Below are 18,540 nucleotides of genomic sequence, written 5' to 3'. Positions count from 1 at the left end.
ACTTTTATTTAGACTAAGATGGATTTTATTTTGATTAAAAGCACCGCCTTAATATGCTGTCTTTGGAAGCAATTCGATCTACGTGTTCTTGGGATTGAAATAATCCTGAAGACAGGAAGTAATTTTCCTCAGAGTTTATAAGAAAGAGAGCTATCATTTCAAATACGTTATTTCATATTAAAAACATTCATGGCACAAATTTTGCACTCTATTCCATGACAATAAAATGCAAATCAAAATATTAATGCAGATATATTAATGCTCTAAGTCTCCTCCCACTCAATTTCATGTAAAACCCTCAGCTTATTTTTTGCCTCTCTCCTGTTATAAATAGGTCCTCTGTGAAGGTAATAATGCCATTTACTTCAAACCTCCTTAGGCAAAAAAGAAACTTTCAAATTCTTTTAGACTTTGGAGTTCCTTCCCATTGAAACTAAATGAAGTAATCACATATCAACAGGAGACTTAGGACAAAAGAAACTAGAAGTCAAGAAAGCAAAGGATACAAAGTTCCAACCTTATCTCCAACAAAGATAACTTTACATTAAAAAAATCTGTGGAAGGACACAAGACAGGCCAGAAACTCAAAGCTATTTAGTCAACCTGTTTAACAGACAGCAAGGGTGTGGTTACCTTACCAAGATCAAGGCTACAATTCTGAGAGATTATAAAAGGCTGAATTGGAATCCGTCATTGATGTCAACAGTACATTAAGGAAAGAGTATAAATACTTGTACAAAGAAACACCTTGGGCAATAGTTGGACTGATCACACAGAATTAACCTCTTCAAAAGTACATTTTGAATCAGAGAAATAATTCACATCCATAGTTTGGAGGAACAGCTCTTGTAACAGTTCTACCGTGTTCAAATGACATTCATCTACTCTCATTTTAAAATAAAATGTAAACAGTATTTTAACACATTTCTGATCAAATTACTCCCAGCCCCTCAAAACAAAATCCAGAGATCTTTAAACGTGTTTCTACTACATTCTGACGGATGAAAAGAATGACAACTAAAAATTCCATGCAACTCCAAACCAGGCTTATTATCACTGTCCTAAATGATGTGAAATGTGTTGTTCCAACACTCAAGTACATCATATATAAACAATCTTGCACAAAGCAAGCAATCATCAGTATGTAAACTAAACATGGAGAAACTTTGCCGGACTGCCTTACCACCTTAATTCTATTGCCCTCCTCTATTTAAAGGAAGAAATAAATATTTAACATTAAGATAACAGATTAAATGTACAAAAGACAGCTACAGTGCTGCTTGCTCATACTGCATTACTTTGTGAAGTGCAATAAGTTATAGATGAACTAAAGGCACTGGTTTTGATCACTACTTACTGGACTTTTCCATCTTTGATTATTGTATAATTCCACTATAATTCCAAACCCAAAGTAAATGAAGCTAGTGAAAATCTTAAAGCAGGCATGCACTCTTCAAATTAAAACAGCTTTATTATGCCTCTGAAACTTATTTACACATACAAGTGACAAGAAGCTAAATGATAGTGATAAAAATGAATAATACTACATAGTAGGGTAACAATCCTGGTATGAGTACCGATGGCATTAATGATCTGGACTTCAATATGCTGAACACAACAAAATTTACAGCTTGCTTTTTTCTCACATAAAACTTCTAAAATTATTGCCGTCTATCAATGGGAGTAGTGTGATTTGAGGCACATACCACAAAAGATAGCATTGAGTTACAAGGGCACTTCCAGCAATGAAGAAGAAATGAATTTAGAAAGTTTCATTATAAGGTATAAACCAAGCTGTGCAATCTCTTTGGAAAATATTTATCATTTAAATGGGCTGATCATCGAGGGAAAACAAATTGGCTCATATTTTGACTAACTGTATAACAAAATAATAAAGAAAAACGTCACAGAACTATGCTGTACAATATGCCATCTAGGCTGAGCAAAAAAAAAGCCATCTAAAATATTCCTAATCCCTAACCTTTGGTATGTGATCTGTGAGTTAATGCAATATCCCTACAAACTAAATAAGTTTCCATTCTTTCAAGTTTTAAACTTACTGGACCATATTTTGCCAATGCAATTTCATCCTTGCTTTTTCATAGCAATGCTGAAGGTTTCAAAAAGGTCTGAAACAGAATCTAATATCTAGACTGACTTTTATCTATTTGGGTTGCAAAAGGACTCTTATAGTAGGAATCATCGTTTTAAAGGAGATTTTGAAGACTTGTGGTATTTCAATTTTTTTTTTGAAAAAGGTATTCTTTTTACCAAGTTATTGCCCAAAAAAATCAAGTTGGCAAAAAGGGGGGAAATTCAGTCAGGCTGAAATCAATAAATCTTCCCCCTGCCTCTAACCAGCCCACCTAACAAGCAACTGGTTTGTCCACATGGGTTTAAATCCCTGCTTTATTGCTGTATTTTTAAGATTTTTCAAAAATTCCATCAATTTATGGCATCTTACACCTGTCATTATGGTATGTCAAAAGAATATGCCAAATGGTTCAATCAAGCAAACTTTTAGTTTGCCAATATTTGAGTGGGGCCTTCATTTCTTGCTTCATCTTGGCAATGAATTATGAGAAATCCTTTTTTTTTAAAAAATCCAAACTCCTTGCAAACTTGTCCATGTGTTGGTCAAATAATGAGGTTCTACCGATCCCAGTTCAACTATATCAACTACTCCTTTAATGATATTAATACTAGAACGGCACACAATAATCACCAAGAATTTAACCTGTACCCAGTGAATGCAAGTTCAGCTTGTTTCAGAAATACCTTCATTGAAGATTCACATTTAGTTCAAGGTCATTTTGTCATAGTTGTGCACATTTACTCTTTGCTCACTAACTACATGACTGACAAATATACAAATCCCCTATGTAAACAAGCTTCAAATATTTGCTCAGGATATCCTAACGTTACATGTAGCTGATCTGTCAATTCATATTGTTTAACATGGTTTAATATACAAACTAGTACTTATAAAACACACATCAGTCACAAATGGATCCTTCTGCACTAGTCCAGACCATCCCAAAACATGAAACTTAACTCACTTGGGTAACACTTATTATACTACTCCAGCATAATGGCATGCTTCAACGACTATCTCTATTTACTAATCAGCAACCCATACACAACTATAGAAAAGTACGGGCATAATGTTGGTTAAACCACAATCTGCCTTCAATGAACAGCTAAAATAGCTAATCATCAATGACAAATCATTAGCTACATCTTCGTTCCTATTAAGACTCGATGCGCTCACTAGATAAGACCCAAATGAGAAAAGATAATAACCTATACTTTTCAGTTAAGTAGAGAACAAATGTTCACTCATCGGGTTTCAGTGACAACAGCACCGACAGAACAATCCCGTCTTCTCCAGGAATGAGGCACTTTCTGTCCAGACCAGCAACCTCGTCCCCCACCTGTCAGAACCCTCAGCCTGAAGGGCTGGCGACAACCCACCGCACCCCCTCCTCCCTGCAAAAGTGGCAGCATCTGCCTCAGCAATGAATGGAGTGCTGCGACTGCCCTCCACAGCTGTCGGGGAGACAGCGCCCGGGAGGCCGGCGGCCCCTCTCCCGCTGCCGCCGCGCAGTCAGTGCCAACTCACCTCGAGCCAAACACCTTGGTGCAGCTCATCTGCTCGCTGAAGTCGCACATGGCCACATAGCCGGGGTCACTGCCCCGGGCGCTCTCCACATGGTAGGCGTAGACGGACAGCAGCACCCCGAGCAGACAGACGCTGCCCCTCGCCACCTTCTCCCATTTCGGGGTCGCCACTTTCAGGATGGGCGCCGACATCTTTCCCCCCCTCAGTCCGCCGCCGAGGCCGAGACGTAGCGCGTTCCGATTGGCTAGCCGGGGCACTGCCGACGTCGTCTAAATGCGTCACCCCTGCCCCATCCCAGCGTCTTCGTCATCAGACAGGCGCCCGTCAGGTGGGAGGAGAGTTGACGATGGTTCTGGGCTAGTTTGGTACCACCTACCGCTAGCTTAATACAGTCTGCAAACCATTGACCATTGGATGGGTTTGACTTAATGATGCTCCGTTGAAAAACAGATAACTGATTGGAATTGGGAGTAGGTTGGTCCGTGATTGCTATAGATACATTTTAATTAACCCTCATAACTAATTATATGCTATATTATATATATTTATATTTAACAGTTAAAATGGAAATGTAACAGTCTTTGATATATACATGTCTAGAATCGGTTGCACATGTTCTAGAGTTTTTCTTCAATGCAAAAAACTACCTCATATTGTCACACGAGGAAATCTGCAGATGCTGGAAATTCAAGCAACACACACACACACAAAATGCTGGTGGAACATTGTATTGTGGTCATTGTAGTTGAAGATTGTTTAAGCTCCATTGGACATGGTACTGCAAGGTGTAAATCAGAATCAAGTTTAATATCACTGGCATAAGTTGTGAAATTTGGTAACTTTGCAGCAATGGTCTAATGCAATGCACAATAATAGAGAGAAAAAAGGAAACGTGAATTTACAGTAAATTGTTCAATTAGATAAGTAGTGCAAAAATAAGAAGACTTTTTTTTAAAAAAGTGGTGAGGTAGTGTTTGTGGGTTCAATGTCCATTCAGAAATCAATGGGAGAGGGGAAGAAGCTCTTTGAAGAGGATTTGGATACTATGGAGGCTGGTACCCATAACGGAGTTGGCTAATTTTACAACTCTTTGCAGCTCGCTTCGATCCTGTGATGTAGCCGCCCCCGCCCCATATCAAAAAGTGATGCAATCAGTTTGAATGCTCTCCACAGTACATCTGTAGAGCTGTGCAAGTGTTTTGGTGACATACCTAATCTCCTTCATCCATGACCATTTTTTCATGTTTTGGAAATTGGACAAGGCTGGTAAGGTCAGCATTTATTGCTTATCCCTAAATGCTGTTCAAAAGCTGCGATAAGCCATTTTTTCTCGAACAGTCGTAACCCTTCTGGGGAAAGTACTTGCACAGTTTTGTTGAGTGACAAGTTCCAGGATTTAAATCAAACAGCAATGGAGTACTACATTTCCTAGTCAGAACGGTGTGTGAGTTGGTTGGGAACCTACAGATATGTGTGTGGTATATGTTTGCATCTGTCTGCTGCCCTTCCCCTTTATGCAATGAAATGCTGAAGAAAATAATTTTGAATGTTAGAAGACACATACACTCATGCACAAGCAAGGTATAAAGTTCAGGCAAATGCACAATGTTACCTGAAGTAGTCACTTATCTAGGGTTACACGTTAATGCAATGGATTGCAATCAGTCAAAGATGGAGGGCATTGTAAAGGATTGAAAACCTGAAATTTCTGCCAATTTTAGGCTGTTCTTCAGACAGGGACAATACCAAAGCAGCAGGCCTGACAGCCTACATTGGTTACAGAAGTGAAAGCTGATGCAGGCTACTCGGCATATTGGTAAGAAAGTGACTCACAGGATGTTAGCAATGGAATCATATGAGCAAGAAATTTAAATTTATCAACCTTGGAATGATGAAAAATAGACATAGAACAGTAAAAATATGCTATACAAAAAGAGTTTGTTAATTCATTATTCTCAAACAGTATTTTGCAATTTGTACACTTCTCTGAATTATTGTTTGGGTACAAGAAAGCCTTGCAGTACATATATTGACAAATAGTAAGAGAAATTATACTCAAACTGGGAACAAAAAAAAATTACAAAATGTACTTGGGGTGAAAGTGTTTTAAGGACTCTTGGTGAGCAGACCTTTCATTTCAGTCACTCATCATTATTCTTGATCCTAAGTTGGCAATGCCATAGATTAATAAAAGACTATAGAACCGAAGCAGGCATTTTGACCCATCCCGTCTCTGCTGAACCATTAATTTGCCTGTCTATCCCAATACTTATATATCAGGTCCCTTAGAATGCCTTCCAATAACTTTCCCCACTACTGATGTCAGGCTCACAGGCCTATAATTTCTTGGCTTATTTTTGGAGCCTTTTTTGAACAGTGCTATCCTCCAATCGTGCAGCTCCTCACCCATGACCAAGGACACTTTAAATATCTCAGGACCTGATGATGGGTCTCGGCCTGAAATGTTGATTTTTCCATAGATGCTGCCTGGCTATTGAGTTCCTCCAGCATTATGTATGTGTTGCTTGGATTTCCAGCATCTGCAGATTTTTTGTTTGTACTGAGGACTAGACCTATCCTTTTTCATAATTGCCTTGAAACTAATGGTTTTAACGATCACTAGGTGCAATATGTACTCCTACACAAGCTTCTGTCACCTACCCTGTCTCATTCCCTAACTGGTGATCCAGTATTGTACTCTCTTTAGCTGGGACTTCCATGTCCTGAACACATTTGACAAACTCTTTCCCATTTTTTTTACTGTACGGGAGGCCCAGTCAATAAGTCAAAATCACCTACTACCACAATCTTATGTTTCTTGTAACAATGTGCGATCTCTCTACAAATTTGTTTCTCTAAATCCTGTGCACTGTGGGGTAGCTTTATTAATGTGGCCATGCCATGCCTTTCTTTTTCCTCAGTTCTCCCCATAAAGCCCCTCTAGATGAGCTTCCCAGTCTATCCTGACTGAGCACTGCCATGACATTATCCCTGATTATTAATGCCCTTTAATCCCTCCTGCTCTGTCACACCTAAAACAACAGAGACCTGGAACACTGAGCTGCCAGTCCTGCCCCTCCTGCAGCCAAGTCTCACTAATGGTTACAACATCGTAACTCCATGTGTTAATCTATTTCTTAAGCTCATCCACCTTTCCTACAATACTCTTTGTGGCTCTGAACGTTAGTCTCACCGTGCTCTACCTTTTGATTCCTGACCTTGTACGTAGGCTTCACGACATCTTTCTCCACAGCCACTCCACTCTGGTTCCCATCCCCTTGCAAGTCTAATTTAAACCCCCACGTGCAGCACTAGCAAACTTACCCACTGGGATATTGGTCCTCTGCCAACTCAGGTGCAAACCATCCCTTCTGTACGGGTCCCACCTTCCCTGGAAGACAGCCCACTTATCCGAAGTGTGGCCCTTCCTCCTGTACCATCTCCTTAGCCATGTGTTAAACTGTCCGATCTTCCTATTTCTGGCTTCCCTAGTAAGTGGCACAGGCATCTGAGATCACCAGCTAGGGTGTCCTCTGTTTTAATTTAGCACCTAAGCTCACTTTGCAGGGTCTCATCACCCATCCTACCTATGCTATTGATACAGACATGGACCACAGCCTTTGGCTGCTCACCCTCCCACTTAAGAATGCTGTGGACTCAAACTGAGATTCCTCTGACCCTGGCACCTGAGAAGTAACAAACCATCTGGGAATTTGTTCTCATCCACAGAATCTCCTTTCTGTTCCCCTAACCAATGAATCCTCTATCACTACAGCTCACTTCTTCTGAGCCACAATGCCACACGGTGCCAGAGACCTGTCTTTCCTCTGCTTGGTCATCCCTCCCAACAGTATCCAAAGCAGTACACCTGTTGTTGAGGGGTACAAGATCTCAGGGCTACTTTGCACTGTCAGCCTTACCCCTCTCCCCCTCCTGAAACTCTCACAGTTACCAGTGCCCAGCACTTTACGTGTAATTACCTCCCTGTATGTCCTGTCTATCAACCTCAACCTCACAAATGACCCAGAATTCATCCATTACCAGCTCCAGCTCCTTATCAGGGTCTATGAGAAGCTGCAGCTGGATGCACTTCTTGCAGGTGTAGTCATCAGGGACAGTGTAGGTCTCTCTGCCTTCCCACATCCCACAAGAGGAGCATGCCAGTATATTGTCTGGCATCCCCACTGCTCTGAATGTGTAATAAGCAAGAAATAAAGAATAAGTAATGAAATAAAAATCTACCTATGCCCTACGCCTCATCACTGAAGTCCCGATAAGACAATCCCACAACTCCCCACTATGATACTCGTACAATGGCTGCTCTGCCATTTCTTTTTGTTGGCCTTGCCAGTTGCCTAATTATGCGCGATCCAACGTCTTCTCAGAAACTGTGGTGCACAAAGTGTGCTGACCGCCCCCACTTCCTTCTTTTAAACTTTCTCTCCCTCTGCACAGTCCCGATGACTCAGGACTGTGGCATGCAAAATGTGCTGATTGCACTCACATCTCTTAAACTCTTTCTCCCTCTACGCAATTCAATGACTCTTCAGGACTGGTGTACAAAATATGGAAATGCTGAGACAAGTTATTTTCTTATCTCAATTATAATTACACAATTAAGTTCAAAACAAACTGCAATATCAGGTGAATTATCAAGGTTACCAAATGTGAGTCTGAATAGTTTCACAAACGAGAAGCTGTTTTCTGGTTACAGCAATTGAGATAGCCAAGCAGTGATAAAAATCTTATCTTTCTAAAATATCTATACAACGAAAGGTCTAACAGCTGAGACTGAACAAGACAAATATCCAAATGGAGGCATAAGATCATTTGATTTACTGATAGAACAAGGTTGTGTCATAACAAGTATATTGAGAAAACAATTGTTAGTAAAGCTTCTTGCTAAATATCTGATTCTGTCAAGTCAGGAACCTGATGTCTTGTTTGTGGGATGAGACCAGGTTCTTGAAAGCTAGTAAATATCTACAGTATTATCGAGCTTGTAGAACTGGAACTGGAAGTCTGGAACATTTTGGAACTGGAAGTCAAACCAAGACCCTTCCAAAGAGTTAAGGTTGCCGAATGTGATAAAGGCATTGTTAATTTCTTAGTACATATAAAAAAGTTATGCAATGTGGATTGAGGTAAGACATGTTTGATCCAGTACAACAAGCAACATATGCTCAAAGAAATGCACACTCTTTCCTCACTTCACAACTTATTAAAAGAGCAAGTTTCAGATAACAAATCTCAACGTCATGAATTTCTTTGGGAGCATTTTATGAAATAAAATCATATTAAACATGCACATGTTTCACCAAGTGACCCAAAGACAAATGGCAGCTCTGTAAGATCAGGAAGAATTATCAAAGAAAAACTTAAGAAACAAATATTTACAGAAGTTCTTAAGTTTGTCAGTGATATATGGATTTTGTTAATCAGTGCAACAACACTGCAGTACACTATATTTTTGCTCAATAGGTAGAAGATTCATAGCATAATTAAACTAAAGCAGCATACAATTGTCTGAACAAACTCAGTGGGTCAAGCAGCAACTGTGGGGGGAAAAAAAAAGGAATTGTTAACATTTTTCTCCAAACCCCAGATCACCCCCTCACAGCTGCTGTACGACTTGCTGAGTCCCTCCAGCAGATTGCCTGTTACTCCAGATTCCAGCAAATGTGGCTCCACAATTGAACTTAGTTTGGGAGAATGTCAGAGAAACAGTTGAAATAGGAATCAAATTACAGAGAGAAACATTTTGAGTACCCTGAGAGATTTATGTGCTAACATCTCACAATAAGTTTGACATTTGGAAATGAAATATTTGAATAATAGTTAAAGAATATGGTTGAGTAAGAGATACTGTGAAAAGCTGATAATTAAAAAGCATGTAATTTCTGAAAAATATACAAGAGACTATGAATGGTTGATGTAATTATGTGTGATTGCATAACTTGATCTAGAAAGATCAAGAATTGATCTAGAAGGATGGATATGACATACTGTAGAACAGAGTCAGGATCTTCCAGGTTATGGAGTGAATCAACATCAACTCCACAAGTTTTCTAGGTATGTCAAATTAAGCTCAGAAAACTCATGAATAGGTCAATCTGTGAATAACATGAAAATTTGAATTACTTTTATCAAAAAAATGAATTAATTTGTAGTTCAATAACTACCTGTTGTACACGTCTTAAAATGCTCCATATCTGTTCATGTTCTCTTCATATATTCAGGACTGACAAAACGATTATTTTTGTTAGATTTACAGCCTCTTGAAGCACTGCATGATGATGGCTGTCAGAGCCTTTAGGCAATAGTCTTTAAAGCAAATGATCTTATCTTTCTTTGGTACATGGTCTTTTTAAAGCAGGAAAGAGCCTCACACTGAAGCAGGGAGATATTAAAAACATCTGCAAATACCCCTCCCAGCTGATTTCTGCAGGATCTGAGGACATGGCCGTGGATTCCATCTGGGCCAGCTGCGTACTGGGGGGGGGGGGGGGTTTACTATCCAGAAGACTGCTCTGTGATATGTATGTCCTTCAAAAACCTTTATAGAAATAATTTCCCTTCAAAGCCCTGGGCAAGGAGTTGAACTGTTCCTAACAAACCAAATTTGGATTGTGGATATGCTGGATTTTCCAGGATTCATCAATACCATTCATCAGCAGAAAACATTAGTTTCTCAAACTTGGTGCTTTGGCTGTTCTTACAATAATTTTGAGCAAAAGTAATGGACTAAGTTTAAATATTTGGAAAAAATTATATTTATTGCAGTGTGGTTTTAAAACATTGAATTTTGAGGGCAACTTATTATATGTTTCCTGTCTGGTTAAAAGGGTTTACAGTGGTGAAGTACTGGTGTCTGTTGAAACGTGGAGTCTTTTAAAATTGGCAAACTGTGTAGGTACTGGAGTCCATATTCGATAAAAAGTGGTATTATTGCCTACATAGAAATTTTTTGTTTTTGTTAATTTGGAGGTTATTTATGGTCTTTAAAAAAGCACTTTTCTGAATTGGATTATTGATTAGTGGTGCAACCATCTTAATTGGTAATGAAAACTCAGTCAAGGTAACTATTAAGCATTTGCTTATATCTACAAGTCAAATTCTGTGGCTACAGTGGAACAGGAGAAGGTTCTCAATTTTAAACTAAGATTTACGCAACTTCAGGACATCCATATTGTTTTACAGATAAAGTTCTGAGCTATAGTTATTGATGTCAGGAAATAAGGCACTCAGGAAATTTCCAATATAGTAAGATCATGATATCTATTTATTTGTGGATGGGGAGATAAACATCATCCAAAACGGTGGGAATAACTCCCAAAATAATGTCACATGATCCTCTGCTTGTCTCAAAGACCAAGCAGGATTTATTTTTTGTGCCTCAGCTGAGGGATGTCTGTACCAACAGCGCAGTTCTCAGCACTGCACTTTCACTTACAGAGGGAGATGTGGATGAAAAACAGGCAGAACAATTTGAACAATGCCAGAATGAATTGTTCAGGGGTGTGACCAGACCGAGAGGTAAGTGGGATAAGACCCAGCGGGTGCTCACTGGGCAGCAGCCACGGGAATAACTGCTGAGGAAGGTGATGAGGTAAATTGGGACCTGGAAATTAACAAGTGGGACAGTCCCCACAAACAGAAGTGGTTCTACCCAGCACTGCCTGTTGGGATGGCGTGTTAGAGACCAGACAACAACAGGTTCAGAACCCGGATGATTCCAGCCAGCCCCTCACATTCATTACCATCATCCACATGTCCTTCACCCCAGGTGAAAAGCAGAGCACTTTATCCCAACTGCCCTCACTTAGAGTTGCATGTGGCAATGCAAAAATTTGGTGTAAGTTAGATGAAATGACCGAAATCCACTCGATGCACCTCAAAGATGTACAAATATTGGCAAGAGCTAAATGTCCAAGAAATACCCGCGACAGTATGACCCCAGGGGAGCAGGATGGAACATGGGCAACTCGTGGGAATGCCAGCAATGAGGAAAGATCTCAGAACTTTAAGGAAGATGTGAGGTGGAATTGGAAGATAAGTGAGTAATGGGGGAATGATAATGTCTTTTGTTTGAAGGCCAATGAACCTGCCATGGACTGTGCAGAGTGAAAATATCAAGCATACGATGAGTATTCAGGGTTGGACAATTCAATGAGGGAGGATCCAATCTTCCTGAAAGTGCTGAAGGAAGGCCTGAGATCAGCCCACCAAGATGTTTTAGATTTGGGGTTATCAGTGCAATCGACCTACCCCACGATAGTGTCATGGGCCGTGGAGATAGACCAGTAGAGGGGGAAGAGAAGTCATGTAGACGCTGTGATGACAAAGAGGACTTGCTATGTGTGCGAGCAGCCAGGTCCCCTAACAGGAGTGCCAGAATAAACACAGAAGGGTAAAGAAAATGATACAAAGGATGAGGTTTTGGGGTACTTGGAGGCTCATGATAAAATAGGTCAAAGTCAGCATGGTTTCCTTAAGGGGAAATCTTGCCTGACAGACCTGTTGGAATTTATTGAGGAAGTAACAGGCAAGACAGACAAAAGAGAGTCAGTGGATGATTTTTACTTGGATTTTCTGAAGGCCTTTGACAAGGTGCTGCACATGAGGCTGCTGAAAAAGATAAGAGCCCATGGTATTATAAGAAAGATACTAGCATGTATAGAAGTTTGGCTGACTGACTCGAGGCAAAGAATGGGAATAAAGGGGGACTTTTCTGGTTTGCTGCTGGTGACAAGAAATGTTCCACGAGGGTCGGTATTGGGACAGCTTCTTTTCACATTGTATGTCAATGATTTGTTTGATGGAATTGATAGCTTTGCAGGCAAGTTTACAGATGATATGAAGATAGATGGAGGGACAAGTAGTGTTGAGGAAGCAGGAAGTTTGCAGAAAGTTAGACAGATTGGGAGAATGGGCAAAGAAGTGGCAGATGGAACACAGTGTAGGGAATTGTATGGTCAGGCACTTTGATGGAAGGGATAAGTACACTGACTATTTTATAAGGGAGAAATTTTAAACTCTGCTCCTATGTCTTATGGTCTTATCACCATCATCATATTTTGCGCTCATGTCTCTGAATAGGGTTGAAAACCACAACCTTCTAACTGGCACACAGCCAGCACACAATGGAGGGAGAGAGAAAAAATTGTAGCAAGTAAATATTCACGTAATGCTATTCAGTTTTCTAACACTTACACCTGCTCTATAGACCGTTAGAAAAGTTCACTGCTAGACATCTGTGAGAGAAGGCACGTGGTTGAGAAGCCAAAAAGACATCAAAAGAAAGATACTCTTAAAGGCTTCTTTGAGAAAAAAACAATTGGAATGATGTGGGGAATAGTATGGATAGCTAGTTGAGAATGAAGTGTTCTCTTGCTTCCGGCCACGGACTGATGGAGTTAGTGTGGGGCAAGACGGATGGACTGTTAAATTTTAAGAAGCTCACAGCAGTTAAATGAGAAGTGTGGAGGTAACAGAAGTGGATTTTTAATCCCAATTGATTTAGTTCACATCCACACACAATCTGAAGTTACAGGTTGGCCTAGCAATGCCATGAAAATATGTCTTTTTCTTCAGAACACCAAAGCAATCTTTCAGGACAATTAAGAATGCAAGAAAATGATCTTCCAAATATACAGGCCATTTTATTAGGTACACCTTTACATCTGCTCGTTACTGTGAATACTTAACTAGCTAATCATACACACTCAATACACAATCAGACATTGTTGTTCAGAAATATGATCTAATTGACTTTGACCATGGAACAATTGTTGGTGCCAGGCAGAGTGCTTTCAATATCTCAGAAACTACTGATCTCCTGGGATATTTCACACAGAATAGTCTCTAGAGTTTACAGAGAATGGTGCATAAAATGAAAAAAAAATGCAGCGAAGGGCAGGTTTGTGGTGAAAATGCTGTGTTAATGAGGAATGCCAAAGAATGGCTGGACTGGTTCAAGTGGCAGGAAGGCAGCAGTAACTCATATAAGCATACAATCTGACAGTGGTGTGCAGGCGAGCACTTCTGAATGCACAACACATCAAATCTTGAAGTGGATGGGCTACAATAGCAGAAGACCACAAACATCAGAATCAGGTTTATTATCGTCGGCATGTGTCATGGAATTTGTTAACTTAGCAGCAGCAGTTCAATGCAATACATGATATAGAAGGAAAAAATAATAATAAATAAGTAAATCAATTCCAATACATGTATGTTGAATAGATTAAAAATTCTGCAAAAACAAATAACATATTTAAAAAGGGAGATAGTATTCAAGCGTTCAATGTCCATTTAGGAATCAGATGCCGGAGGGGAAGAAGCTGTTCCTGAATCATTGAGTGTGTGTCTTCAGGTTTCTGTACCTCCTACATGATGGTAACTGTGAGAAAAGGGTATGCCCTGGGTGCTGTAGGTCCTTAATAATGGATGCTGCCTTTCTGAGACACCGCTCCCTAAAGGTGTCCTGGATACTTTGTGGGCTAGTACCCAAGATGGAGCTGACTAAATTTACAGCCCTCTGCAGGATCTCTAATATAGTGGTCATTAAGTGTAAATAAACATACAAAGTTAAAGATAGATGGATCCCCAACTTCCTAACCAGAAGAAAACAAACAAACAAAGCAACATTTCCAGCTCACTGACGATCAACGCTGGGGCACCTCAGGGGTGTGTGCTTGGTCCACTGTTCTACTCTCTCTATACCCATGACTGTGTGGCTAGGCTTAGCTCAAGTGCCATCTATAAATTTGCTGGTGACAGAACTATTGTGGACAGAATTTCAAATGGTGACGAGGGCGTACAGGAGTGAGATATATCAGTTGTGTAGTGTCACAGCAACAACCTTTACACTCAACATCAGTAAGGTGAAAGAACCGATTGTGGACTTCAGAAAGGGAGAGATGAGAGAGCACACACTGGGCCTCATAGAAGAATCAGAACTGAAGAGAGTGAGCAATTTCTAGTTCCTGGGTGTTAATATCTCTGAGGATCTATCCTGAGCCCAGCATATTGATGCATCTACAAAGAAGGCACGACAGTGGCAAAATTTCTTTAGCAGTTAGAGGAGATTTGGCGTCACCAAAGTCACTTACAAAATTTTATAGGTGTACTGTGGAGAACATTCTAACTGGCTGCATCACCATCTGATATGGGGGTGTGGGAAGGCTATCTCACAGGATCAAAATAATCTGCAGAGGCTTAGAAATATAGAAAACCTACAGCACAATACAGGCCCTTCAGCTCACAAAGTTGTGCCAAACATGTCCCTACCTTAGAAATTACTAGGGTTACCCATAGCCCTCTATTTTTTTAAGCTCCATGTACCTATCCAAAAGTCTCTTAGAAGACCCTATTGTATCCACCTCCACCACCGTTGCCGGCAGCCCATTCCACACATTCACCACTCTCTGCATAAAAAAAATTACCCCCTGACATCTCCTCTGTACCTACTCCCCAGCACCTTAAACCTGTGCCCTCTTGTGGCAACCATTTCAGCCCTGGGAAAAAGCCTCTGACTATCCATTATTTTTTCTTTCTATATCTGGGTTGAACTTCATCTGCCACTTCTCAGCCCAGTTTTGCATCCTATCACTGTCCCGCTGCAACCTCTGACAGCCCTCTACACTATCCACAACACCTCTAACCTTTGTGTCATCAGCAAACTTATTAACCCATCCCTCCACTTCCTCATCTAGCTCATTTATAAAAATCACAAAGAGTAAGGGTCCCACAACAGATCCCTGAGGCACACCACTGGTCACCGACCTCCATGCAGAATATGACCCGTCTATAACCGCTCTTTGCCTTCTGTGGGCAAGCCAGTTCTGGATCCACAAAGCAATGTCCCCTTGCATCCCATGCCTCCTTACTTTCTCAATAAGCCTTGCAATGGGGACCTTACCAAACCTTATCAAATGCCTTGCTGAAATCCATATACACCTCATCTACTGCCCTCCCTTCATCAATGTGTTTAGTCACATCCTCAAAAAATTCAATCAGGCTCATAAGGCACAACCTGCCCTTGACACAGCCATGCTGACTATTCGGAATCATACCTCTCCAAATGTTCATAAATCCTGCCTCTCAGGATCTTCTCTATCAACTTACCAACCACTGAAGTAAGTCTCCCTGGTCTATAATTTCCTGGGCTATTTCTACTCCCTTTCTTGAATAAGGGAACAAATTCTGCAACCTTCCAGTCCTCCAGAACCTCTCCCATCCCCATTGATGATGCAAAGATCATTGCCCGAGGCTCAGCAATCTGCTCCCTCGCCTCCCACAGTAGCCTGGGTTACATCTCATCCAGTCCCAGTGACTTATCCAACTTGATGCTTTCCAAAAGCTCCAGCACATCCTCTTCCTTAATATCTACATTATATGCTCAAGTTTTTCAGTCTGCTGCAAGTCATCACTACAATCACCACAATCCTTTTCCATAGTGAATACTGAAGTAAAGTATTCATTAAGTACCTCTGCTATTTCCTCCGGTTCCATACACACTATCCCACTGTCACACTTAATAAGTCCTATTCTTTCACATCTTATCCTCTTGCTCTTCACATACTTGTAGAATGCCCTGGGGGTTTCCTTAATCCTGCCCACCGAAGCCTTCTCATGGCCCCTTCTGGCTCTCCTAATTTCCTTCTTAAACTCCTTCCTGTTAGCCTTATAATCTTCTAGATCTCTAACATTACCTAGCTCTCTGAACCTTTCATAAGCTTTTCTTTTCTTCTTGACTAGATTTGCAATAGCCTTTGTACACCACGCTTCCTGTACCCTACCATAACTTCCCTGTTTCATTGGAACGTACCTATTCAGAACTCCACACAAATACCCCCTGAACATTTGCCATGTTTCTTCCATACTTTTCCCTGAGGGCATCTGTTCCTAATTTAAGCTTCCAAATTCCTGCCTGACAGCCTCATAATTCCCCTTACTCCAATTAAATGCTTTTCTAACTTGTCTGTTCCTATCTCTCTCCAACACTATTGTAAAGGAGATAGAATTATGATCACTATCTCCAAAATGCTCTCCCACTGAGAGATCTGATGCTTGACCAGGTTCATTTCCCAATACCAAATCAAATACAGTCTCTCCTCTTGTAGGCTTATCTACATATTGTGTCAAGAAACATTCCTGAACACATCTAATAAACTCCACCCCATCTAAACTCCCATCTAGGGAGATGCCAATCGATATTTGAGAAATAAAAATCTCCCATCACAACAATTCTGTTATTATTACACCTTTCCAGGATCCGTTTCCCTATCTGCTCCTGGATATCCCTGTTACTATTGAGCGGCCTATAAAAAACACCCAGTAGAGTTATTGACCCCTTCCTGTTCCTAATCTTCATTCACAGAAACTCCGTAGACAATCCCTCCATGACACCCACCTTTTCTGCAGCCGTGACACTATCTCTGATCAACAGTGCCACGCCCCCTCCCTTTTGCTTCCCTCCCTGTCCTTTCTGAAACCCGGCACTTGAAGTAACCGTTCCTGTCCTTGCAAACTTAAGTCAGCTCCATCATGGGCACTAGCCTCCATAGTATCCAGGACAACTTCAAGGAGCAATGTCTCAAAAAGGTGGCATCCATCATTAAGGACCTCCATCACCCAGGACATACCCTCTTCTTATTGCTACCATCAGGAAGAAGGTACAGGAGCCTGAAGGCATACACTCAGCAAATCAAGAACAGCCTCTTCCCGTCTGCCATCCGATTTCTGAATGTACATTGAATCCATGAACACTACCTCACTACTTTTTTATTTTTATTTTTGCTCTACATTTAACTATTTATATGTTATATATAATATATATACTTAATGTAATTCACATTTTTCTCTATTATAACATATTGCATTGTACTGCTGCCACTAAGACAACAGAATTCATGACATATGCCAATGATATTAAACTTGATTCTAATTCTCTTTCTGATGAATCAAAATCTGAAAATGCTGGAAACACTCAGCAGGCCAGACAGCATCTTTAAAAAAAAGAAACCGAATTGACATTTCATGGAAAAAGGACAGACTAGTGAATTTTAGGTTACAGAGAGAAAGGGAGATGGATGGAATAGGACAAAAGGAATACATTTGAACGGGTGAGATCCGGGTTCCTGTGTTGATAAACTGTGGATGAAACCATCTGGTTGACAGATTAATGAGAGCAATCAGAGTGAGTGCAAAATAAAGAAACACAAAGAGCTGTGAAATGTAGGTCACAGCTGATGGAAATGCTTAGCTGCTTAGACAGTGATGGTGGAGAGAAAATAAACAGTTAATAATACAGGTGAATACTCTACAGAATTGTCCAGTGTGAAACACGCACACACACACACAAGAAGTAAATTACCTGAAATTGTTGAATTTGATATCATGTTCTGGAACCTGTCCTGACAGAAAATGAGGAGTCTGCTGAGTATTTCCAGCATTTCAGAATTTGATTCAGATTTATTATCACTGACATATGTTGTGAAATTTGTTGTAAAATTTAAATTTAAAATTTGTTGTAAAATTTGTTATAAATACTATAATTTATAATAAGAAATATTTAAAAATATATGAGTCGTGCAAAAAGAAAGCAAAAGGTGAGGTAGTGTTTGTGGGTTCATTGTCCATTCAGAAATCTGATGGCGGTGTGGAAGAAGCTGTTCCTAAAATATTGAGTGTGTGTCTTCAGGCTCCTGTCCTTCCTCTTTGATTGTAGTAATGAGAAGAGGGCATATTCTGGAAGGTGACCGTTCTTAATAATGGGTGCCCGTTGGTGGTAAGCAGATTGCAGTGAGTCCTGGTCTTGCTCAAGCAAGAGTTAATTCTAGCCATGCCCAACCTCTCAAAGCACTTTGTCACAGTAGATGTGACTGTTACTGGGTGATAGTCCATCTTTTTCA

At 40.4% G+C, this 18,540-nt stretch overlaps 1 protein-coding gene across 1 annotated transcript in view; it reads right to left on the bottom strand.

Moving 5' to 3' along the window:
• The window catches only part of vkorc1l1 (vitamin K epoxide reductase complex, subunit 1-like 1), a 51,865-nt gene extending 47,996 nt beyond the window's left edge, over window positions 1-3,869 (bottom strand). The window contains exon 1 of the mRNA XM_059973196.1: window positions 3,623-3,869. Coding sequence (XP_059829179.1) covers window positions 3,623-3,813 — 191 coding nt within the window. The 5' untranslated portion in view covers window positions 3,814-3,869. The remainder of the gene's footprint in view (window positions 1-3,622) is intronic.
• Window positions 3,870-18,540: the final 14,671 nt, after the last annotated feature.

This window comes from Hypanus sabinus, chromosome 6 (assembly GCF_030144855.1).
Source record: "Hypanus sabinus isolate sHypSab1 chromosome 6, sHypSab1.hap1, whole genome shotgun sequence".
Classification (NCBI taxonomy): Eukaryota; Metazoa; Chordata; class Chondrichthyes; order Myliobatiformes; family Dasyatidae; genus Hypanus; species Hypanus sabinus.
This window is presented reverse-complemented; position numbering and strand designations above follow the sequence as displayed.